Source organism: Sturnira hondurensis, unplaced genomic scaffold (assembly GCF_014824575.4).
Source record: "Sturnira hondurensis isolate 20B ecotype Veracruz unplaced genomic scaffold, ASM1482457v3 Scaffold0018337, whole genome shotgun sequence".
NCBI classification, from domain to species: domain Eukaryota; kingdom Metazoa; phylum Chordata; class Mammalia; order Chiroptera; family Phyllostomidae; genus Sturnira; species Sturnira hondurensis.
The window spans coordinates 1,893,421-1,918,809 of NW_028090968.1; the positions used below are offsets into that span (position 1 = coordinate 1,893,421).

Consider the following 25,389-nt stretch of genomic DNA (forward strand, 5'->3'; position numbering starts at 1 on the left):
TGGTATAGTTCAATTTTCTGTCTGTTTTGGTTGTGTTTTTGTTTCTAATTTTTTGTTTTGTCCTTAAATTTGGTTGTGAGAGGAGGTACAGTGTTTTCACCTACACCTCCATCTTGGCCGGAAGTCTCACAATGAGCACTTCTAATGCTGAAAGAAAAATGGGCAGAGTTAGACCTTGTATGTGGATCCTCAAAGGGATGGTTCTCAATACATAGTCAAAGCCAATTTAGACTATACTCACTCATGACCTTGGCTGTAATCTACCTTAAAGAACTGAGTGTTTTTCAAATGGAGAGTTAGAACTCTAGGACAGAGGTTTTCCAAGTGTGACAACTGGACCATCAGCAACTGAAAGACTTGGGATGCTTATCTGGAAAGGAGAATCCTGAGCCTCACACCAGGTCTGTGGAGCCAGGGCCTCTGGGATGGGTGCCCAGCATCTGCATTATTCATTAATTCCTCGAGGGATTCTCTTGTTGACTGATGTTGGAGAGCACCGGTAAGAAACAGGGAACAAGGGAGTTGATGAAATTGTATGCTGTAATTATGACAAACAGCAATTTATATGAACCAATCTAGACAGCCCTTTTTCATGTCCCCACTCACTGGTTTTTGAACTCTCCCTGGCTTCTAATAAGAGAGTGTGCATTTGCACGTATGCAGCACCATCACCCCGAATTCCCTGCACTCCTCATGTGTCCTACAGTATTTCTAGTCGTTCTTTAAAAGGTCAAACTAGAAACTGTCACCTCTTCCAGGAAGCCTCCCCAGCTGCCCATAGAGTTATTCCCTCCTCTATGCTACTTCACTTTCTACTTTGTCTGTTGATTAAAATATTAATAATAATAATTATGAAAATATACAACGGTAACAATTAATAACAATTAGTTATGGAGCTCTCCTTATGGTATTCCAGGCTTTGTGCCAAGTACTCTACCCAGATTAATCCATTTGGAAATAACCCTATGAAACAGATACTATTGATTTCCCCATTTTACAGATGGGGAAACTGAGGCACAGAAGTCATTTGCATAGCTAGCAGAGCAAGAGCAGGAATCAAACTCAAGCAGGTCTGTTTAATCCAAAGCACACTGGTCTTAAATATTTCATGAAGCTCTTGAGAGAACCAACTGTCTCATTCTTCTGTGGCTGCCCAGTACCTGGCACCGTGACTGGCATATAGTACGTGACCAGTATTGTTTGCTGAGCGATTGAATTTTAAAGGAACAAAGATAGAGACCACTCTATCTCCTTACCCCACCTTTTAACTGAAGATATATTAATTCCATGACAAAAGGTGAAAGAGTACAGGAAAGAGAGGAAGAAGTAAGAAGACAGACAATATGTATTCCTTCACAACTCACCGCACTTCCTCCCTCCCCAAAGCCGCGCTAGCAACCTCTGCCCTCAATTACCCACACTACCTGCCGGGTCTGAGATGCCATAAGATCCCCCTGATTTGAGCCCCAGGCTGTCTCATGTATATTACAAGTGCATCTTATCCTCCAATATCACTTCTTGTGATCAGTCTGTGTAACCTAAGGCTCTGAGAGGAGTCTTACAGTTTTTCCAGCCTGACACCCTCTCCTCTCCGGGTATGTCTTCATTTCTTCTTTGCACATCAAGCAAATGACTTGTTTTCCAGAAGGCCTGAAGAGGAAAACTCAGAGTGGGAGACAGAGATATTATGTCCATCTTCTAACCTGGCTTTCCACCTATTATGGGCCATGTGCCCCTCCAGCATCATTAGTGTCCCCACTGTGTCCTTAGTGTGAATTTTGATTTCCTACAGTGACCTTTACTACCACTCTCAAAGACAAACCTGACCTTGATGCATCCCCGAAAAGCAAGCACAGCAGAGCCCTCATCGTCAGGGGCTGCTGCACCCTCCGCCTGTCCTCTGGACTGGGTCAAATGTCAGCGTAAGGAGTTGCATTTCTAGCTCCTCCGATTCCCTTTACAACTTTCTACCGACATAAGCTTTGCCTCCTTGTGCGGCTCAGAAGGGAAGCTCATCAAGGCCCAAAGCCACAGAAGTCTGCTGCTGTTTCCTGAAGCCTAGAGTGTGGTACACAAATTGGTTCTAGGAGGAATATGAGAAGATAGTGCGTGGTGAAGAAATGTGGTACTAAATAACACTGAGTCACTTAGTGAGACAATTATTCTCTGTTCAATCATCCTCTTACTCGTTCTAGAAGAAGGTCTCAGATGAATTCTACTCTGTCTTTAACAAATCTCCAATGCTTGCTGACCTCCATGGTGAACAGAGTGGGCCCCCACCAGGCCATAGGATGTGGCCAAAATGTAATACTGTTTCCTTTGTATATATTGACTGTTTTCTAAAATACTTTCTTTTCATGGTAAAGGATACTTGCTTTACATTTACTGTAGTAATAAAGTTTCATTTGAAAACAAATTTGGTGAGACCCCCTCCTGTCTCCATTGTAGATCAGCCTGCTGCAGTCTCCTTTACAAATGAGCTCTGTGGCCTAGCACCCTCGTTCCCGCGGCCTGTCATCGTGCACCGAGGTCCATGATGGGTCGCCACCAAGCTTTCCACAGACCACAAGCAAGAGCATGGCAGCCATCCCCTCCAGCGACTCACTCGTGGCTACCCACGACTACGACCAGCACCGCCTGGGCTCCACCTCCAGGAATGGCTCCTGCGGAAGTGCAGAGTGCCCTGGGGAAGCCATCCCCCTGGTCTCTCCGCGGCCGACCCAGGTCACTGGTGAGCAAGCTTCTTTTTCAGGAAGTCCACTCTCCAATTCCTGGCCACTGTGCTGGAATCCCCAGAGCTCTCAAAATCTCCCCAGGCCTCCAGCCGCATGATCACCTGTGATCTGGCTCTAGAAGCCACAGGGAAGACGTCAGGCCTTCATCGTAAGTGGCTGCCACCAGCTACCAGACTTCCAGAGGTGCTAGGCTCTTTCGAGCCCCTCCCCCATCCCTCCTTCTGTACCACCATGGTCCTCCTCACCCCACCCTGCAGACTGGGCAGGCTGCAGCAAGCAGAAGCAGCTGGAGTTTTTATAGCAAAACACCAAGACACCAAAAAGGAAGTTGAGAGAGCCCCACTCTTCACTACCCAAGCCACACTCGAACCTTCCTGACAACCCATAACCGTGTTCCTTGCACCAACTGGAAAATAAATGACGAGCAGCCAGCAAAAAAACAAAACAAAACAAAACACGAATTGGGTGGAAAATGAGTGTCAATTTAAATTTAAAATGTCAATTAAATAATAATACAGATGATAAGTTCAAATGACAAAAACATGAAGCCTGAAGCTTGAGACCTGCAGCTGTGATAGTTAGGGAGTCCTGGTTTGGGATCAGACCGGCTTAGGTTTGAATTTTGGCTCTGCATTTGGTAGCTCTGTGATCTGGTGATTTCACTTGCTGAGGGGCTAATCCCACCCCACAGAGCAGTTTGTGAGTTAAGAGAAATATGTAGGCAAAACACCAAGCCCAGCATCTGATTCGTAAAAGCAGCCCAGTCATTGGGCGCTATCAATGTTGATGTTGCCCGGCCTGCCTCCCAGGCTGCATTCTCGAAATCTTGGTAAACACTCAGAAGTCCCCCCACGGAAGGGGCCATCGCACGCCTGTCAGCAACACAGACGAGGGTACCTCCAGATTGGTCCCACACTGTGCAGGCCTGATTCTGGGCACCGCACTGGCCCACCCTCACTCCACCTCTTCCCTCCCCGTCTCCTCAAACTCCCCAGTGTGGTTACCCAGTCAGTAGACTCTACCACCTTTGCTTTCCTTCTCTTTTTTTAAAAGGCGATTTGACTTTGAGTATTGCATTAATATCAGGTGTGCAGCATAGTGATTGTACATTTATATACCTTACAAGGTGATCCCCACTCTAATACTAGTACCCTCCTGTCGTGCTACAAAGTCATTATGACATTACTGACTATATTCCCTACGTGTTCATTATCACGACTTCTTTTACAGCCGGGAGTTTGTATCTCTTACTCCCCTTTACGTTTTTCACCCAACCCCCACCTCCCCTCTCTGGCAACGGTCAGTTTGTTCTCTGTATCTATGAGTCTGTTTCTGTTTTGTTTCTTCATTTTGTTTATTTAGATCGGCCTCTCCCAGCTCTTGACCCTTCGTTCCGAAGTGCTGACAGTCCATCTTTTCATTCACTGCATTCATTGTTGTGACAAATACTTATTAAATGCCTGCTAGACATAGGGAAGGTGGGGAGACAGCACTGAGAGTGGAAGCAAGGGTTCCTCTCTCAGAGCATTTGCACTTCCAAAGCACGGAAATAGGAGATAATAAACAAGACCCACACATGGGCCCTGGCTGGTGTGGCCCAAAGGACTGAGTGCCGGCCTGTGAACCAAAGGGTCACCAGTTCAATTCCCAATCAGGGCACATGCCTGGGTTGCAGACCAGGTCCCCGGTTGGGGAGAGGGGGAACATAAGAGGCCACCATACATCGATGTTTCTCCCCCTCTCTTCCTCGCTCCCTCCCCCTCTCCAAAAGTAAATAAATAAAATCTTTTTTAAAAAGACACACAGACGTGGGACTACTTGAAACAGTCTGTGCCTGATGTCCTCCCGAAAAGAACGCTAGCTTACAATATGGGAGCCAAAGCAAGAAGGCAGACCATGGCCTTGCTCCACCTCAGCGGGGAACAGGCACCTCAGGTGACTGACACTCTCTGCACATCTGGAATGAGCATGACAGTGCTGCAAGTATTGATTTGGGGATTGCAAATAAATGCAAGCCAGTAGGTGAATTTGCAAATATAGAATTAGCAAATAATGAGAATCCGTTATAAATCAGTGTGATGTGCTGGAGAGTGAGGAGGAAAGGGATCAATTTTCAACTGGGAATCTCTCAGAGGAGGAGGCAACATCTCAGCAGGGACTTCGATGAAGAGAACTAGCCAGCCATGTGAAATTCAGGGAGCATAGCGTGCCAGGGAGAAAAAGCAACAAGAGTCAGAGCTTGAAGAGGAAATAAGCTTGGCGAGTTGGGGCAGCAGAAGAGGTCAGTGCAGCCACAGTGTACACAGCAGCCAGTGTGGGGAGAAAGGCAGAGGATGAAGTTGGGGAAGGGTAACTGCAGGTGGGCTGATCCTGAAGGCCCACAGGGATCCTGGCCCATCACCTATATAAAACTCAGATCTTCCTGTAGGAAAGGGGTTCCCTTCAAGCCACCCCCATGGTTAAACCCTCAGCTTGTACCTTTGATGGACGCTCCCAGGTACCCCCAGCTATTTGCCCCCAGCAGCCCAGGCTCTGTCCTCTCTCTAATTTGGGCTTGCGAACAAGTAGTTCTTTCTGATGTATAACGTAAATCAGTCTTGCAGCAATTCAAATCCATTATATTATATCCATTATATTATTAAGTAATAATATAAGGAAGTTACCATCACAATGATGTCCTTTGACCTATTACCTGAGCACAAGCAATATGTGAAGGGCTTTAAGGGAAAATACTCAGAGGTTAAGAAATTTGTCAAAAGTCACACAGCTAAGATAGTACAGGAGGATTCAGACAAGGGTCTAAAGCCAAGCTGGGCTCTCTCTATTGTGTTCTGTTTTCCTTAACTGAACAAACAAATAGACTTTCAACAGTTTTCTTTATGGATGGTCACAGTAACCTGATTCACCTACACAAAAAAAAAACCTGGGTAATTTATCTGGGTAAATTCCCTACACCTTGCCCTGTACAGGGTGAATCATCTGTCACTGTGGCTTATTATCTGTGACATTTGTAATCAGCAAGAGTGGATTCATTGTACAACCAAAGGCACATTACTACTGTTTAAATTGTGAAAATGATAGACATGAAACAACACTTGTGAAATGAATGACTAAGCACAAAAGATGACATTCTGGTAGTTTGACTGAGTGGGCAAAGGCCCTAGCATTTGTCATGCGATACCCTGGTGTTTGTCATGCTGTGTCCTTGTCAAGACTGCCCTCCATACGGAGTCCATATCCTGGCATTACTTATTTTTGGCTATCCCACATCCATTCCCTCTTTCTAATAACACATGGGGGTTTTTTATTGGGCAAATACCTTTGTAGGTAACCTTTCTCTTTCTGGGAAGCAGTCCCACAGGAGTGCCTTTCATAGTCCACTTTGGCTGAAAAGAACAATGTGACAAGCCCTGACCAGAGGGCTAAAATTAGTTGGTTAGGAGTCATCCTGCAAAGCAAAAGGTCCCCAGTGCTTCCCACTCAGAGCACGTGCCTGGTCTCACATATATCTGGTCTCGATCAATAATTTCCGGCTTATGGCTTGTTAGATCTAGGCAGGCCTAGGAGGAATGAAAATCACCAGGTGAGAAAATGGCACCATAGGAAGCTGCCTGCAGACCCCACCCAGGAAGATTAGGGTCTGGGGCTGGCGTCTCTGACATAACAGGATGCAGCGTTCACCCAGCAACCCGCTCTAGCCAATCAGACTCTAATACCCCAACCGCAGGTTTTTGCGTTTTAAAACCCTGATCTAAGAACAACCAAGCGAGTTCCTACCTCCCTTGGTTGGCCCCACTTTCCTCTTAACCTCTCTCATTTGGCTCCACTTCCCCTCTTATTTCCTGCTAATAAACTCTGCTCTCCTTAGATCTCTGTGTCCGTCCGGTTTCTTGAGAGACAGCTCAGTAAACTGGACTTCTGGACAAGATGGAGGTGAAGGAGGTAGATACAGTTTGCCTCCCCACACAGCCAAAAAAAAAAAAAAAATTAAAACCAAAAAAATAACCAGAACTACCAGCAAATTGAACTGTATGGAAGTTTGACAACCAAGGAGTTAAAGAGGAAACATTCATCCAGACTGGTAGGGGGGCTGAGACGGGCAGTCAGGGTGGAAAGAACTCATGGGATGGCAGCAGCTGATGGACTGGGTAGTCCCACATATGTGTGCAGATAAACAGGGAGGAACAACTGGGGAGTGAGACAAACCGCACAGCCCAGGATTCCCATGCAAGGGAATAAAGCCTCAAAACCTCTGACTGTAAAAACCTATGGAGGTTGAGGTGGTAGGAGAAACTCCCAGCCTCACAGGAGAGTTGGAGAGACCCACAGGGTGCTAGAGCGTACACAAAACCAACCACTTGCGAGTCAGCACCAGAAGGACCCAGTTTACTTGTGGGTAACAGGGGAAATGACTGAAAGCCAGCCAAGAACTGAGCAAGCAGCATTGTTCCCTTTTGGACCCCCTCCCCGCATACAGTGCCACAACACAGGGACATGGGTTGCCCCACCCTGGTGAATACCTAAGGCTCCACCCCTTACTATGTAACAGGTACTCGGAGACAAAATTTAAAATGGCCCAAATGAAAGAATAGATCAAAGCTCTAAAATAGAACTAAGCGATGAAGAGATTAGCAAACCTATCACATACACAGTTCAAAACACTGATAATCAAAATGCTCACAGAAATAGTTGAGTGTGGCCACAAAATACAGGAAGACAGAAGGCTGTACAAATGGAAATAAAGCAAAATGTACAGGGAACCAACAATGAAGGGAAGGACACCAGGACTCAAATCAACGATTTGGAGCAAAAGGGAGAAATAAACATTCAAGCAAAACATAATGAAAAAAGAAGAATTCAGAAAAGTGTGAAGTGGCTTGGGAAACTCCTGGACAATTTTAAACATTCTAACATCTGAATAATAAGGGTGCCAGAAGGAGAATATAAACAGCAAGAAATCAAAAACTTATTTGAAAAAATAATGAAGGAGAACTTCCCTAACATGGAAAGAAAACAGACTTCCAGGAAGTCCAGGAAGCTCAAAGAATCCCAAAGAAGCTAGACCCAAGGAAGGACACACCAAGGCACATCATAATTACATTAGCTAAGATTAAAGATAAGGAGAAAATCTTAGAAGCAGCAAGAGATAAGGAAACAGTTACCTACAAAGGAGTTCCCATTAGGCTATCAGCTGATTTCTCAAAAGAAACCTTACAGGCAAGAAGGGGCTGGAAAGAAGTATTCCAAGTCATAAAAGGCAAGGACCTACATCCAAGACTACTCTACCAGCAAAGCTATCATTTAGAATGGAAGGGCAGATAAAGTGCTTCCCGGATAAGGTGAAGTTAAAAGAGTTCATCATCACCAAGCCTTTATTACAAAGTGTTAAAGGGACTTATCTCGGAAAAAGAAAATGATAAAAACTATGAACAGTAAAATGACAACAAACTCACAACTATAAACAACTGAACCTAAAAAACAAAAACAAAACCAACTAAGCAAACAACTAGAACAGGAACAGAATCACAGAAATGCAGACCACATGGAGGGTTATCAGTGGGGAGGGGAAAAGGGAGGATGGGGGAAAATATACAGGGAATAAGAAGCACAATTGGTAGGTACAAAATAGACAGGGGGAGGTTAAGAATAGTGTAGGAGATGGAGAAGCCAAAGAACTTATGTATACGACCAATGGACATGAACTAAGGGGGGAATGCGGGTGGGAGAGTGGTTCAAGACTGAGGGGAATGATGGAGAGAAAAAAATGAGACAACTATAATAGCATAATCAATAAAATATATTTTTTTAAATATTTATTTATTTATCTTTAGAGGGGAAGGGAAGGAGAGAGGGAGAGAAATATCAATGTATGGTTGCCTCTCATGCGTCCCCTGCCGGGAACTGGCCTGCAACCCACGCATGTGTCTGACTGGGAATCGAACCGCGAGTGTCTGGTTTGTAGGCCCGTTCTCAATCCACTGAGCTACACCAGCCAGGGCTCAATAAAATATATTTTATAAAAAATAAAACCTCAGAATTTTCAAAGTATTGAGAGTGATAAAGATGTCTTTTGTTATGCAAATGAGACAACTTTTGGAAGCCCTACAGATGGGGCTCATTGCCAGGAGAACCAACTTCGTATAGGAGGTAGAAACTTTCACTCCCATCCCCCAACCTCCAGGGAGAAGAGAAAGGCTAGAGACTGAATCCATAGCCAATGGCCAGTGATTTAATCCGTTGTGATTATGTAATGAAGCCTCCACAGAAACTCAAGAGGATGGGGTTCAGAGAACTTCCAGGTTGTTGAACACGTAGAGATCCAGGGAGAATGGAGCATCTGGAGAAGGCATGGAAGCTCCACCCCTTACCACACGTCTTGATCTATACATCTCTTCCATCTCCCTGTTCTTGTTAGTGTAAGTTGCTAGTTAGTATTAATAGAGGAAAGTAGCGAATGAAATCAGACATTAAGCCTAATAAACTAAAGAGCTGAATCAGATATTAAGATCAGACATTAAACTTCATTTACTATGAACCACCGCATTCATAGGCTCCCCAGGGGACTACTTCATCCTCTACCCTTAGGACTTAATCCTTGAAGCTGACAGGAAAAATCTCCACATCCTCTACACTCAGGACTTAATCCTTGAAGCTGACAGGAAAAATCTCCAGGGAACAGCCAGCCCAGTACCAGGATTGTGGGGAGGAAAAGGGAGGGAATTCCTCTGTAGGGCACATGCGCAATAAGAGCCAATATCGGACTGTAAGGAGGAGGAATCCAGCCTGCGAAAAAGATTGGATTGGTTGGTTGGTGCTGGGGGTGCAGCACAAGCCTGTGAAGGGTTAGGAAAGAGACTGGTTACTTTGAAAGTCAACTGGTTCTTTCCCAAGCCCAAGGTAATATAATCAAAACTTAACAAAGGCCTCTCTCAGTAGTACACGCTTGCCCTGTTCATTCTTGTGCATGCATACATTGTCTCTCCATAGCAGCCATGTGGGCCTGGCAGCCACACAATCCCAAGCACAACCTCCAAGAGCATCTCCAAGCAAAGACCTGTTTATGGCAACACAGCGCTGGCTGGGGTACAACCAGGAACAGAGACTAAGCTAGCAGAATGGGAAAGAGACTGAACTGGACTAAGCTTTGTCATGGACTGAACCAAATCCTGGACTGAACCCGGAATTTCTGGATCCTGGCCCTTCTGGGTTTGATGAAGACAAGGCTGGACTTCTTCCACAGCAGGATGGACAGAGATAAGATGCCAGGAATCTTGAGGCAGTCTTTAATTTCTACTCCAATAAATTTTACCATTATACCTCATTCTCTCATGTGTGGGTCATCAAAATGCTTTTCTCATGACTCCATGGAAGAACCCCATTTCCACCAGCAACATTCTGAGTTATATCCTTTTATAACAAACCAATAATCTAGTAAGCAAAATGTTTCTCTGAGGTCTATGAGCTGTTCTAGCAAATCAAACCCAAGGAAGAGATTGCAGGAACCTCTGATTTATAGCCAGAGGGCAGAAGTACAGATGACAACCTACACTTTTGATTGGCATTCTGAGTTGGAGGGGATCATTGGGACCACCAGTGTGTGGCCAATTGATCAGAAACACAAGGCACCTAGGCTTGTGCCCGCTGTTTGAAGTACATGAGTGTGTGTGTCATTGGGGGCAGAGGTAGTCTTGTAGGACTGAGCTCCTAATGTGTGGAATCTGATGTTATTTCCAGGTAGATAGTGTCAGAATTGAGTCTATTAGTGTGGGTTCTCTAGCCCCAATGGTGAAATTTGATCCAAGAACCCAGTTTACTGTGCCAGTGACTAGTGGCTCTACTTGGCATTTCCCAGGTCTTGGCCCTCTGGCATTCCCATTCCCAAACTGGGACTTGGAGATCCAAGATGACAGAGGATTCAATGGAAGCCACACTAACCTCCATCCAGGACCAATCTGGAACTGGAACTAAATTGTAGAGAAAGCATCCGAATAACCAACTGAACACTAGTGGGAGAGAAGCCTTATGACCAAGGACAGATGGAAGAAACCACTTTGCCACAGTGAGACTGGTAGGGACAAGAGGAGATGCAACAGGGCTGGCCGTGCTCCCCCAGGCAGCAGCCGTAGTTCTGGAGGGATATTTCAGGAGCCAGGTAGGTTCCCTTACAAAGTGTGGGGTCTAAACCCCAAAATGAGCAGCAGCACCAGAAAAGAACTCAGATAATATCCATCTGTGAAAACCAGCAGGGTTTTTGTCTTCCAGGGAGAGATAGTCAGAGACACAGAGAACCTCTTGTAGGGCCGATGCGCAAAATTTCATTTGCAGCCAGTTCCACTGGGCTCTGGCAGAGGGAGAGCAGAGTGGATGAGAGATACTTGAGGAGAGTCTGGGGTTGGTGGCTCTGGGGAGAGAACCGAAGGAACAGCTGCCAAGATCCCGGTGCTGAGTCATTCCCCAAACTGTAGGGGCCATCTTTCTCAGGCAGAGCACTGCTCTCTGAATGGCATCAGCCTGAGGGGAAGCAATTGTCCCACAGGGGCATTACTCTGCCTCACCCTGTGGAGCTTAAGCCTGAGGCTACATCTTTTAATAGTTTAACAACTAAGGCAGAAAATACAAGGAAGCAGCCAAAATGGGAAGATGAAGAAACAGAAGCCAAATGAAAGAACAAGAGAATTCTCCAGAACTATTTGAAATGGAGGCAAGCAATCTCTCAGAGAGAGAGAATATAGAGTAATGATTACAAACATAATCAAAAGCATGAAAAAAGGCCTGGCTGGTGTAGCTCAGTGGATTGAGCGTGGGCCTGCGAACCACACGATTGCAGTTCAATTCCCAGTCAGGCCACATGCGTGGGTTGCAGGCCAATTCCCAGCAGGGGACTCACAAGAAGCAACCATACACTGATATTTCTCTCCTTCTCTCCTTCCCTTCCTCTCTAAAGACCAATAAATAAAATCTTTTTAAAAAAAAGCATGAAAAAAGACATAGAGTCCATAAAAAAGGACCATCCAGAAATAAAAATGCAATAGCTGAAATAAATAATACCCTGGAAAGAATAAACAGTAGGTTAGATGAAGCAGAGGATCAAATCAATGATTTGGGTGACAAGGTAGGAAAAAACACCCAGGCAGAGCAGCAAAGAGAAAGAATTTTTTTAAATGGGGAGAGAGAGCTTAAGGAGCCTTTGGGACAACATGAAGTATAACAACGTCCACTTCATGGGAATACCAGAAAGAGAGGAGAGAGAGCAAGGGATCGAGAACCTATTCGAAGAAATAATGACTGAAAACTTCCTTAAACTGGTGAAGGAAAAAAGGCATAAAAGTCAGGAAGCTCAGAAAGTCCTAAACAAGTTGGACCCAAAGAGGACTACACCAGGACAGTTGAAATGACAAGGCTTAAAGACGAGAAGAGAATCCTAAAAGCTGCAAGAGGAAAGCAGATAGTCACATACAAGGGAGCACCAATTAGACTGTCATCTGATTTCTCAACAGAAGCATTTCAGGCCAGAAGGGAGCAGTGTTAAATGTTCAAGGTGGTAAAAAGCAAGGACATACAACGAAGGCTACTTTATCCAGCATGGCTATCATTTAAAATTGAAGGAAAATAAAGAGCTTTCTAGATAAGAAAAAGTTAAAGGAATTTGTCAACACCAAACCAGTACTACAACAAGTGTTAAAGGGCTTGCTTTAAGAAGACGACAAAGTAAAAGAGAAAAAAAGAAAAAAAAACAGAGAAAAATGCTTTAACAACAAAATGGCACTAAATACATATCTATCAATAATTACATTAAATGTAAATGGCTTAAAGGCTTCAATCAAAAGACACAGAATAGCTGAATGGATAAGAAAGCAAGATCCACATATGTGCTGCCTGCAAGAGACCCATCTCAGATCAAAAGGCACACATAGACTAAAAATGAGGAAATGGAAAAAAGATATTTCATGAAAGCAAATAGAAGGGGAAAAAAGATGAGCTAGCAGTACTTATATCCAACAAAATAGACTTTAAAATCAACTCTATAGTAAGAGACAAAAAGGGACACTATATAATGATAAGGGGAACAATCTAACAAGAGGATATAACTCTAGTAAACATTTACTCACCCCACATAGGAGCACCTAAATATGTAAAGCAAATCTTTTTTTTTAATTTTTTTAAAGATTTTATTTATTTATCTTTAGAGGGGAAAGGAAGGAGAGAAATATCAATGTATGGTTGCTTCTCGTGAGTCCCCTGTTGGGAACTGGCCTGCAACCCAGGCTTGTGCCTTGACCAGGAATCGAACCGCGATCGTCTGGTTCGCAGGCCCGAGCTCAATCCACTGAACTACACCAGCCAGGGCGTAAAGCAAATCTTGATGGACATGAAGGGAGAGGCTGACAGAAATACAGTCAAAGTCAGGGATTTTAACACCCTATTGATTTCAACAGATAGATCTTCCAGACAGAAAATCAACAAGGAGATAGCAGCTTTAAAACCCTAGATCAGCAGCCTTGACACACTAGATCAAATGGATTTAATTGATATTTTCAGAGCATTGCACCCCAAAGCAGCACAATATAAATACTTTTCAAGCCCTGGACCAGATATCTTCATGGTCGTATTTTCCAAACATTCTTAGAAGAACTAACACCCGTCCTTCACAAACTACTTCATAAAATTCAAGGGGAGGGAAGGCTCCCAAACTCACTTTATTAGGCTAGCATTATCCTAATTCCAAAACTAGATTAAGACACTACAAAGAAAGAAATTTATAGTCCAGTATCCCTGATGAACATGGACGCTAAAATCCTCAAAATAATAACAAACTGAACACAGCAATGCATCAAAAATATCATACACCATGATCAAATGGGATTTATGCCAGGAATGTAAGGTGGGTAACATTTGAAAATCAATAAATGTGATTCACTACATAAACAAAATGAAGGATTAAAACAACACAATCATATCAAGAGATGCAGAAAAAGCATTTGATAAACTCCAGCACCCATTTATGGCTAAAAACTCTCAGTAAATTGTGATTAGAGGGACCTTACCTAGACATAATAAAGGCCGTATATGACAAACCCACTGCCAGCGTCACACTCAAAGTGACAAGTGTTCCCCCTAAGAATGGGAACAAGCCAGGCGTCTGCTTTCACCTCTCTTACTCGGTATAGAACCAGCAGTCCTTTCCACTGCAATCAGACAAGAAGCAGAAATAAAAGGCGTCCACATGGGAAAAGAAGAAGTAAAATTGTCATTACTTGCAGATGTCATGATTCTAGAGACAGAAAACCCCAAAGATTCCACGAAGAAACTACTAAAACTGATAAATGAATTCAGCAAAGTAGCAGGATCCAAAATTAATATCCAGAAGTAAGTTGCATTTTATACACAAATACCAAGCTATTTTTTGGTGAGAAAGTGAAATTAAGGAAATAACCCCATTCACAATTGTTACACAAAGAACAAAGTACCTAGGAATAAACCTAACCAAGGATATAAAAACCTGTACTCAGAAAATGATAAGACACTGAAGAAATAGAAGACACAAATAAGTGGAAGCACATACTGTGTTCATGGATGGAAAGAATTAACATCATTAAAATGTCCATAGTACCAAAAGCAATCTGGAGATTCAACTCAATTCCTATCAAGAATCCAATGACATATTTCACAGAACTAGGACAAATATTTTTTAAAATTATATGGAACCACAAAAGGCCCCCCATAGCAACAGCAATCCTGAGAAAGAAGAACAAAGTTGGAGACATCACACTACCTAATATCAAACCATATGATAAAGTCATAGTAATAAAAGTGGCATGATACTGACATAAAAAAAGAGACTTAGATCAATGGAACAGAATGAAGAGCCCAGAAATAAACCCACACCTTTATACTCAGTTCATATTCAACAGAGGAAGCAAGCACATACAATGAGCTAAAGACAGTTTATTCAATAAATGGGGTTGGGAAAATTGGACAGATACGTGCAGAAAAATGATACTGGTCTGTAATGGGGTACAGAGCATGGGCCCCCTCAAAGTAGGGAAACAACCCCCACAATCCCGCCTATAGGCAGGATTGGGGGAAGGGAAGAGCAGAAGGTTCAGGGTTTAGATACATTACATAACAAAGGCAAGTTAATAGCCGTGGCTTCCTAAAGACCTGCCGCCCAGGGGGAATTGTGTACGTGACTCCTGACTCTGAGAATGTGCATTGACTTGTGACAGAGCTGAAGGGGAAGTTCATACAGTGCCTGCAAGAGAGGCAGGGGGCAGATGCCCATGTGTCACTGGGAACCCTTGCTCTGACTGAAGACAACAGCTGAAAGAGGGTCAAGGACACTGCGGAGCTGACAAAAATGGTGGACACTAACACACCATAGAAAGAACCAGATATGAGGTCACATAGGAAGTTCCAAGTCAAGCATTTAAATGAAGGCAGGCTGAAGGTCAGGAGGGGAGAGCCACAAGTCTCTCCTGCAGAGCCGTGGTCTGCCAGCAGGTCGGAAAGTCAGGAGAGAGACCCACAAGGTCAAAGGAGGTCTGCCTATAGGTCTGTCTGTGGGTTTGCCTGTGAATAAGCCTATCATGGGGCCAGGAGTTCTGCCTAGAAGTCTGCCAGAGGAGGCCTGCCTGGATATCTGCCTTGAGAGGACAGCAGCAGAGCTGGCAGTGCTGCAGGGGACCTGCATGGCCACCCAGATTGGTGAGAGATGCTCGGAGCTGAACTGTGACTGGGAATGCTGAGCTGCACACTTCTGCTTTTCTGAAAGACAGTACCCAAGTGGTGTGTTCTGAAACTGGCCTGGTTTGGAGGAGGGAGGCAGAACTATGCGGTTTGCAGTGTTTTTAAAGGGAGCAGGACTTAATGGGAGAAATCTGCCATTATTCTAAATTTGTATAACCTTTAAGCAAATAACCTCTTTCCTTTTCACTGAATTCTTTCCCTGGGAGTCGTGATTCTTGGTGGCAGGCAATTGAACCCCACAGCTGTTCTAGAACATCATTGGCTGGTTCTATAACAAGACCACCTTCCTACATCACACACAAGAATAAATTCAAAATGGATCAAAGACTTAAATGTTAGACCTGAAACCACAAAAATCTTAGAAGAAAACATAGAGAGCAAAATCTCAGACATTGCTCACCGCAATATTTTACCGGAGATCGCTCCCCAGGCAAAGAAAACGAGAAAAACTAAATGTATGGGACTACATCAAACTACAAACTTTTGGCACGGCAAATGAAAACATCAACAAAATAAAAAGACAACCCACAGAATAGGAGAACATATTCATCTGGTAAGAGGTTAACATCCAAAATTTATAAAGAACATACAAAACTCAACACCAAAACAACAAACAACACAAGTGAAAAAATGGGCAAAGGACCTGAATAGACACTTCTCCAAAGAGGATATACAGATGGCCCATAGACATATGAAAAGATGCTCAACATCACTAATCATCAGAGAAATGCACATTGAAACTACAGCGAGATATTATCTTATACCAGTCAGAACAGCTATCATCAATAAATCAACAAACAACAGGTGCTTGTGAGGATGAGGAGAAAGGGGAACCCTTTTCCATTGTTGGTGGGAATGCAGATTGGTGCAGCCACTGTGGAAAGCAGTGGGAAGCAGTTACCTCAAAAAATTAAAAATGGATTTGCCTTTCGATCCAGCTATCTCACTTCTTGGAATATATCTGAATCCAAAACACTAATTTTTTTTAAAGATTTTATTTATTTATCTTTTAGAGGGGAAGGGAAGGAGAGAAATATCAATGTATGGTTGCCTCTCGTGAGTCCCCTGCTGGGAACTGGCCTGCAACCCAGGCATGTGCCCTGGCTGGGAATCGAACCGCCATCGTGTGGTTCGCAGGCCCGCACTCAATCCACTGAGCTACACCAGCCAGGGCCTAAAGCACTAATTTGAAAGAACATAAGCACCCTTGTGTTCATTGCAGTGTCATTCACAATCTCCAAGAAATGGAAGCAGCCCAAGTATCCGTCAGTAGATGAGTGGATAAAACAACTATGGGATATTTACACAATGGAATACTACTCAGCCATAAAAAAGAAGAAAATCTTACCCATGGATGGACCTGGAGAACAGCATGCTGAGTGAAATACACCAGTCAGAAAAAGACTAATATAATTTCACTCTTACATGAAATCTAATGAACAAACCGAACTAACCAGGAAAAGGACTCATAGATGGAGTGCATGACAGGTAGTGGGGGGTGGGGGAGTACGGGGATTGAGAGAAAAGGAAAAAAGACTCAGGGGCAGGGACAACAGCGTGGTGATTGCTGGGGGAGGGGAGTGTAAGGGGACTAAACAGTAATGGAAAAAAATACACTAAAAATTAAATCAATTAAAAAAAATTGGACTCGACTCCATGGTCACCACAGAGCCTTCCACAAAGGGCCTTGCACAGAGGTCGGGCAGAGGCGGCCATGGCAGCTCTGGGACTAGATCGAGGGCCCCGCCCACTGGGCCTGTTCTCTGAGAAAGGATGTGATCCTCCCTCTAGATATTGGCAAACGTACGCACGATTGTAGATTTTAAGTATGTAGGTGTCATAAAAAACAATTCCCGTTTTAACCTGCTCTTTCAAGGAAGTGCTGTATTATATCTTGCCACTGTGACACAATGCAAAGGCCCTGCCTTCACAGATTAGATAAGGAACCATAAACCTGCACACCAAGTCATACCGACAGCTGGTGGCCCTGAAGGAAGGAAAAGGAAGCCTCCACCAGATACCAGGGTCCAGATTCTTGTCCAGGCACAAGAAAGAATTCAAGAACATGACAGAAAGATTTAGCTAAGCACAGTAAATTTATTAAAGCAGTACTATGCACTTGAGAAGTGAGAGCAGGTGACTTTGGGGAGTGAGATGTCTGGATGGGGTCTGGGTGGAAGGATTTTTTAAAATGTAGCTGAGGGGCATGGAGTAGGGTGGTCCTCAGCTTCTGACACTGGTGGGGTGACTGCCAACAGGGCTCGTCCTTATCCCTCCTCTCCAGACAGTGATTTCTTTCTTGGTCTTCCAGCACTGTCCCGGTGATTCGGGTCGGGGAAGGGGGTCCCAAACCATAATGCAAACTTATAAATATATTCTAATGGCCCTGTTGGTCAATTTAAGATCAGTATGGCTGTCAAATCTGGTTGAGACCAGTTTCGTTTGTCTCGATTACAGGAAATTGGGGAGGGGGACGTGGGGGGAACAGGTGGCCAATGAGGGTCATGGCAGGGATGTTCTAGCCAAGACAGAAAAGGGGAGGGGTAGAGCTTGAGGCCTTTGTTCCCTGTTCTAACTTCCATGCTTCTGTATGTTGGGCAGTAATAAATGCAGTGGAAAAGGCCTTCTTGTGAAGTCACCATTAAGATTGAGATCTGTATTTCCAAACAGAGGAAAGAGTAAAAGCAAAGGCCCTGGGGTGGGTATAGTTTTGGCATGTCTAAGGACAAGCAAGGTCAGTGTGGCTGAGCGGAGTGATCAGAGAGCTGGCAGGAAGCCAGGTGAGGCAGAGCCTTAAAGAATGTGATGAAGACACTGACGCTCATCCCTAGGAGATGAGAAACCAACTCACGGAGCATTTGGAGCAGAAGCATCACTGAGGATGACAACTGCTTCGGCGTAGAGAGCAGATGCTGGGAACCAAGGCAGAAGTGGTAGCTCTGCTGGACTGACTGCCGCCATTAGGGCTCTGCAGGACTGGGCTTCCCCTCTGTCTCTCATTTTATTCCATGCCACACCTTTCTTTTGCCCCATTCCCTTCCTGACGTTCTTTCTGTTCCTAGAATGAGTTCCCTTAAGCCAGTGTCTTTGGGGGCAAATCTGATAGTATTAAAACCTGAGAACCAGCCCTGCCCTAGGGGCTCAGCTGGTTGGAGCACTGTTCTATCCACCAAAAGTTTGAGGGTTCAATCCCTGCTTAGGGTGCCTGTGGGAAGCAATCGATTGATGTTTCTCTCTCATATCTATGTTTCTCTCACTCTGTGTGTGTGTCTCTCTCCAAAAACTAACAAACATATCCTCAGGTGAGGATTAAAAGAAAAAAAATCTGAGAACCACTGTCCCGAAGTATGTTGAGGACAGAGTCCTTGAGAACAAAATAGGGAAGTCTGTTGCAGGAGTGAGGGACTGTATAGCTAAGAGGATTAAACTGGTGAAAGAACAAACAAGTTGGTGTGCAGTCTAGTACCAAAGAAAGGCCCTGATCTCTCTTTCCCCTGCTTGAGGCTGTATATTGTGAGCAGTCCATGTAGTTTTCTTCAGCCAAGAGGCCTTACAACCTTTCCCCCCTTTTCTTCTCTTTTTATACTTTGGTTTCTAACTTTTTTCTTGCTTTATGCTTTTTGGCATAAAACTCTACAGTTCTACTATAGAGTATGCTTCCAACATTGGAACCATACTCTATAGTAGAAATGCTATAAACTGTAGCATGCTTCCAATCCTCTTTGGAAGTTGATAAGAGTCGAAATCAGTGACATTTATAGAACACGCAACCACTCTGATGGAATCGATGATATTTTTAAACCAGAAATGTGTTTTTAATCCAACTGATCAGAAAGCACCTCATTTGTTAGAGTAAAGCTTTAGAAGACATTCTTCACAGGTGCTGGCTTGTGCAGTTTCTGTGTCCCTCTGCAAGACCCCAGTGATGTTAGTGTTCTGTGTGTGAGGACGCGGACAAGGAACACCGGCTTTGTAGTCTGACAGCCCCTGCTTCGAGTTGCTCATTCTCTCGGAACTTGCAGTTTCTCCGCTTGAGAATGGAGCTAATACAAGCAGATTTCCAAGGCTGTTGTGACATGAAGGACAGATAAACTTTGAAGTTACATTTAAGAAAATAAGCAAATAATCCAGCAATTCCAGAAGAATTGAAAGCAAGGACTCAAGGTACCTGTACACCAGTGGTTACAGCAGCATTATTTACAATAGCCAAAGGGTGGAAACCACCAAGGGTCTCCTAGTGGAGGCAAAATGAGGTATCCACTTGCAACAACATATTATTCAGCCTTAAAAAGGAATGAAGTTGAATGAACCTTGAAAACACGCTAAGTGAAACCAGCCAGACCCAAAAGAACACGTACTATATGATTTACCAATACGAGGTACCTAGAGTAAGCAAATTAATAGAGACAGAAAATAAAACAGCAGTTACCAGGGGCCTGGGGAAGGGAGAATGGGAAGTTACTGTTTACAAAGTTTCACTTTGAGAAGGTGGTGGGGATGGTTGCAGAGCAATGTGGATGCATCTAACGCCGCTGAGTCGTACAAGTTAAAAATGGTTGGAATAATAAACTTTGTTAGGTATGTTTTACCATAACTTCTAAAGTAAAAAACAGTAAAGATAATAAGATAGTAGTCATAAGTAAATTGTCATTGCTACTATTACAGAGGTGTGCAGTATACACACTATTTAATAGGCTTGGTGCGCAACCTAACACTACTGAACCGAGGGGGGATTTGCTCCTCCCTCCTTCCCCAACGGGTGGGCCATGCAAGTGTGCTGGACCCTGGTGGGAGAGGTGCCAGGTTCTTGGGTGTAAAGCATAATAAGCAGTATGTTAATGCCTCAGGAATAATGAACCCTGATTTCTGCAGAATAAATCAACTTTTCATCTGAGTCAACTGATTATTATCAGACTTTCTCCCTGCTCTCTATTATGGGTCTTTTACAGTCACAAAGGGATGTAATGAGATAATCATTACAATGAAGTAGCTTATTCAGATGTAAATCAATAAGCCAAATGGACCCTGGGAACTGCTGCTGTTTAGACAACTTTTAATGGCCAGGCTGTGCTAACAGAGGGAGCTGGCTGAGGAGAGAGGCAGCTCTTATTGGGTGGTCCCAGTAGTTTCTTTCTGCTTGGGGGGGTGGGGGATGGGGACAGACCCACTTACAGGGAAACCCAGCGGAGTCAGCAATCAGTAAACTCCTGGATTTCAGTCACAGAGGGCACCCAGGATTGCACTGGCTGAGCATTTCCTCCCTATGGGTGGTCTTGGAAAATGAGGCCTGCAGAGTGACAAAGAAGATACACTCACGGAAACAACTCCAATTCCTGGGGGAACTACAGCAGCTACTTTTAGTAGCAGTTCAGTGAAAAGGTTGGTTAACCCACAGGACCTGGTGAGGAAGCCAATTCTGGTCCAAGATCAGGTCCATTGAGACCTTAAGACGGAGCTCTCAGGCTCAGCGTCTGTGCTCCTGTTAGCATCTCCAGCTTTTAACAATATGAACAGCATCTTCGGCTACCAATTCAGTCTTTCATGACCATTTTCATCTTACCCAATATAGTCATCTTTGTGAAGAACCGTTTGTGCATTTCGTGACTTGTGGAGACCCCCTTTTCCTGCTTCTTTTGCAACTGATGTTGGCTTTTGGGTCATTTAATTCCAAACTGCATTTCCATTAATCCAGCTTTATAAAAAATGCCATGAAATTTGGCGATGGTTTCACAACAGTGAATATCATAAAACCTTTTAAATGGTACACTGTAAATGGGCACATTGTATGGCATGTGAATAAATCTCAATAAGCTGTTAAAATCAAAGAAACCATAGGAAAGAAGGAAATCTGGCCAAAGTGCAGAACCAGTCAATTTTTCACGGCATTGGTTGCCCATGCTGAAAAAATCTTCGCTGGGTGAGAAAAATCAAGCAGGAAAGAGCACATTTTCTGTTCATTATAGTTATTTGAGCTAAAATGCCACTCTGACTCTAAATTTCTATGAATAATTCAGAGTTGGTTGTACTCAGTAAGCACAGAAACTCTACTGAGGACTCAGGAGTCTCACTTCAGAGTAGCCCTGAACTTGGTCGTCGGTTCTGCAACTTCCAGTGTTTGCTTTGGGTAGATGGTCTGCCTCGAGACCGGTGGTCCTCAAACACAGCGTCACCGAGAGCCCTCCCAGGGATGTATTTAAAATGCATCAATGCTAGGTCCTGCCCAAGGCCAATTAAATCAGAATCCGGAGATGGGTAGGTCAAAAGTTTCCCCAGGTGATTTTAATGGGAAACCCACAATGCAAACCACTAGTTAATGAGATCCCTTTCCACAATGAGATAGCATTTCACACCCATTAGGATGGCTCTTATTAAAAAACAAAAGAAAAGAAACAGAAAATAGCAACAGCTGGTGAGGTGTGGAGAAATTGGACCCCTGTGCATTGCTGGTGGGAATGTAACATGAAATACTATGACTATTCCTCAAAAAATTAAATATAGGATTAATATATGATTCAACAATTTTACCATTAGGGGTACGTCTAAAAGATTTTAAATCAGGAACTTGAGCAGATATTTGTATACTCATTTTCGTTAACAGTATTATTCACAATAGCCAAAAGGTAGAAGCAACCCAAGTGTCCATTGATAGATGAATGGTTAAACAAAATGTAGTATATGTAGACAATGTGATATTATTCAACCTTAAAAAGTACGGAATTCTGATAAATGCTACAACATGGGTGAAATTGAGGACAACATGCTAAGTGAAATACCGTGCTTGCCAGTGCAGGTTTACACATATATGAAGCACCTAGAGTGGTAGTTAAAATCACAGAACAGAAAGTAAATGGTGCCCTGGCTGGTGTAGCTCAGTGGATTGAGTGCGGGCCTGCGAACCATACGATCGTGGTTTGATTCCCAGTCAGGGCACGTGCCTGGGTTGCAGGCCAGTTCCCAGCAGGGGACTCATGAGAGGCAACCATATATTGATGTTTCTCTCCTTCTCTCCTTCCCTTCCCCTCTGAAGATAAATAAATAAAATATTTTAAAAAAGAGAAAGTAAATGGTGGTTTCCAAGGGCTGGGGGAGATGGGGAATTACTGTTTAATAAGGACAGAGTTTCAGGTTGGAGAGATGAAAAAGTTCTGGAGATGAGTGGTAGTGATGTTTGCACAATAATGTGAATGTATTTAATACCACTGAACTGAACACTTTAAAAATGATTAAAATGGTAAGTCTTACGTATATTTTACCACAATAAAAAGAAAGATCGCCTTTTCAAGAATGGGTATGTGACCCAACTCAGGCCAATGACAGGGGAGAAGTTACCGCCTGAAGGGCTTCTGAAGAAATCTCTTTCTTGGGAGAGTCCTGCAGGCCGAGGTGCTCTCTCGTGGTTCTTCGGCCCTGGCACTGGAATGTCTCCTTTTATCTGGAACTCCGCGGCCATCTGAGCGCCCTCCGAGGACGAAGAACACCCACGGCAGCAGAGAGCCGGAAGAATGTGGGTCCTTGGTGATACCATGAAGCTACTGAACCAAAGGTCTCAGAAGTCAGTCCTACCACATGATTTATTGTTATATAAGATAAAGCATTCCTTACGGTTACATCTAGTTGGAATTGAAATTTTTGTAACTTGTTCCGAAAGGATCCCGACACTTGTACAAATACTGTTAGTAGAACAAAATTTTGGAAATAACGAAACGCCTCTCAGTAGGAAATGAGTAAATGAAAAGGAGGCATAAACACAGATGGAATTACTCTATAGAGGTTCAAAGACAAACACATGAAGTGAAAGGTAGGTTTTACACACTATATGTCAACTTTAAACCAATACAGTGATTGTTCATTGATTTGTATGTTATATACGTAAATATGCTTTAAAATAGATTAGATGGATCATCTGGAATAAATGATAGGGGTTGCCACTTCTGAGGGGGTAGAATGGGAGTGGCATGAGGGTAAAAAAGAGGCAACACGTCCTGAAATTGCTTTTATTTCTGTTCTTAAAACATGAAACAAGGTGATGTGATGTTAATGACTTACAACCTTAGGATTCCACGTAGGTATGTGAGTGTTTGTGATTCTTTGTACTATTCTATATTTATAAAATTTTCAAAGGTGAATTAAAATTCCCCCTTCTCAGTGCTACTCCTGACCCAGACAAATTTATTTAAGGAAGACAGTAAAAGCCTTTGGGAACCAAGACTAAAGTCCGTATAATTACAGGTGGGCTGTAAGAGTTCAGAAAACACGGCTTTTTTGTTAGTATGAGAATTTTTACCCTTTTAACTTTTTATTTTGAAATAAATGTAAACACATGAAGCTGCAAATACATTGCAAGAGGTCCCATGTATGCGTCCCCCAGCTTCTCCCAATGGTAACATCTTACATACCTACAGTAACACTAACAAAGCCGGAACATCAACGTTGCTACAATACAGTTAAGTTGACTCTAAACTTTACTGGAATTTCATCTGTTTACCTTTTCTTTTATCTCTAATGTCTTTAAGTTACAAAACCAATTTGTTCATCTGTGGAAGAACGAACAAGAATCGGTACATCCGGACAGCGGAATGTTGTTTGGCCATAAAAAAAGAATGAAGTACCCATATACCTGCCACAACACGTATGAAGCTTGAAAACATCGTGCTAAATGAAAAAAAAGCCAGACACAAAAGGTTATATATTATAAAACTCCATTTACATGAAATAACCGGAATCGGTAAGAGAGAGAAAAGTGGTTTTCAGAAGCAGGGAGAAGAGAGCGGAGAGCATGTCCCCAGGGTGAGGGGAACCACACCCACAAGGTTTGGCGACAATGTCTTGAATTTAGACATAGGTGGTTGTCCAATATTATGACTGCACTAAATCCCTCCAACCTAGTCACTTTAACATGGTTAGTTTTATGCTATGTGAATTTCACATAAAAATTAAGCCATTTGCTTGTTGTAGGAAAATCTAACCATAAAATTGTAAGTAAAAAATTTTCATTTCTTCTCCCAGCTGCTCTCCTCCACATCCAATCCTACCTCACATGTATAACTTCCATTAACCGTTTAATATGTAACTGTTTACACTTTTTAAAGTTTTAGAACATACAAAGAGATACGTATATTTCTTTCTCTCCCAAATGTTTACCAAACACGAACACGTTATCCACCCGGGCAACATTGTGGCTGACGGGAACACAGTATCGAATAAGACAGACTAATGGAATTAATGTTCTAGGAGGAGGAGATTGGTAGTATACGTGGGAATGACTAAGAACTTCAGATCATGACAAGTGCTATGAAAAAATAAAACTGGGTAAAAGGGCAGAGTGATGGGGGTTGGGGGAGGACCAGGGTAACTAGGAGAGGCCTCTGAGAGAGGTCACAACATCTAGCTGAATGATAACAAGGAGCTAGAACATACCAGGGAGAGGAAAGAGATAGATATTTTTAAAGAAATAAGATTGTATGAGATACACTGATTTACTATATATTCTACACATACTAGGTAGCTTCTTTTTCTCCTACATTACCATATATGAAAAGCGGATTTCCATGTTGGTACCTAATCTGTTTCTTTTTGATAACTGCATTTTATTCCATAAAATTGATATAATATCACTTGTTTAACCATTTCCATTTTGATGAACATTTAGGTTGTTTCCAGGTTGGAGTTATTGCAAAAATGCTGGAAAGAACAGCTTCTCACACTTGGGCTCATATTTCTGCAGAAAATATTTTCAAGAACAGGACGGCTACATCAGTGCCCATTTGCATTTTCACCCACTAAAACCTTGAGACTGAATTTTCCTATTAGCCTTATAGTGGAAGAAGGTAAACTCTTACATTAAAAAAACAAAAAAACAAAACAGAGTACTGTGTACTTGACTGAAAGGGGGCAAATACTGAGGCCC

At 43.2% G+C, this 25,389-nt stretch overlaps 1 protein-coding gene and 1 long non-coding RNA gene across 2 annotated transcripts; both read left to right on the plus strand.

Moving 5' to 3' along the window:
• The first annotated feature begins 2,507 nt into the window (after nucleotides 1–2,507).
• LOC119002935 (pancreatic progenitor cell differentiation and proliferation factor B-like) lies at nucleotides 2,508–2,832 on the plus strand. Its single transcript, XM_037069025.1, has one exon. The coding sequence runs from the start codon at nucleotides 2,578–2,580 to the stop codon at nucleotides 2,830–2,832; it is 255 nt and encodes an 84-aa protein (XP_036924920.1). The 5' UTR covers nucleotides 2,508–2,577.
• Nucleotides 2,833–6,661: 3,829 nt separating this feature from the next.
• LOC119002936 (uncharacterized) lies at nucleotides 6,662–22,624 on the plus strand. Its single transcript, XR_005069840.1, has 3 exons — nucleotides 6,662–6,677; nucleotides 6,787–6,788; nucleotides 22,572–22,624. It is a non-coding gene; the product is annotated as an uncharacterized LOC119002936 (long non-coding RNA).
• The last annotated feature ends 2,765 nt before the right edge of the window (nucleotides 22,625–25,389 follow it).

Excerpts from the sequence above, each read along its gene's own strand:
- LOC119002935 (XM_037069025.1), top strand. The coding sequence starts at position 2,578 with ATGGCAGCCATCCCCTCCAGCGACTCACTCGTGGCTACCCACGACTAC.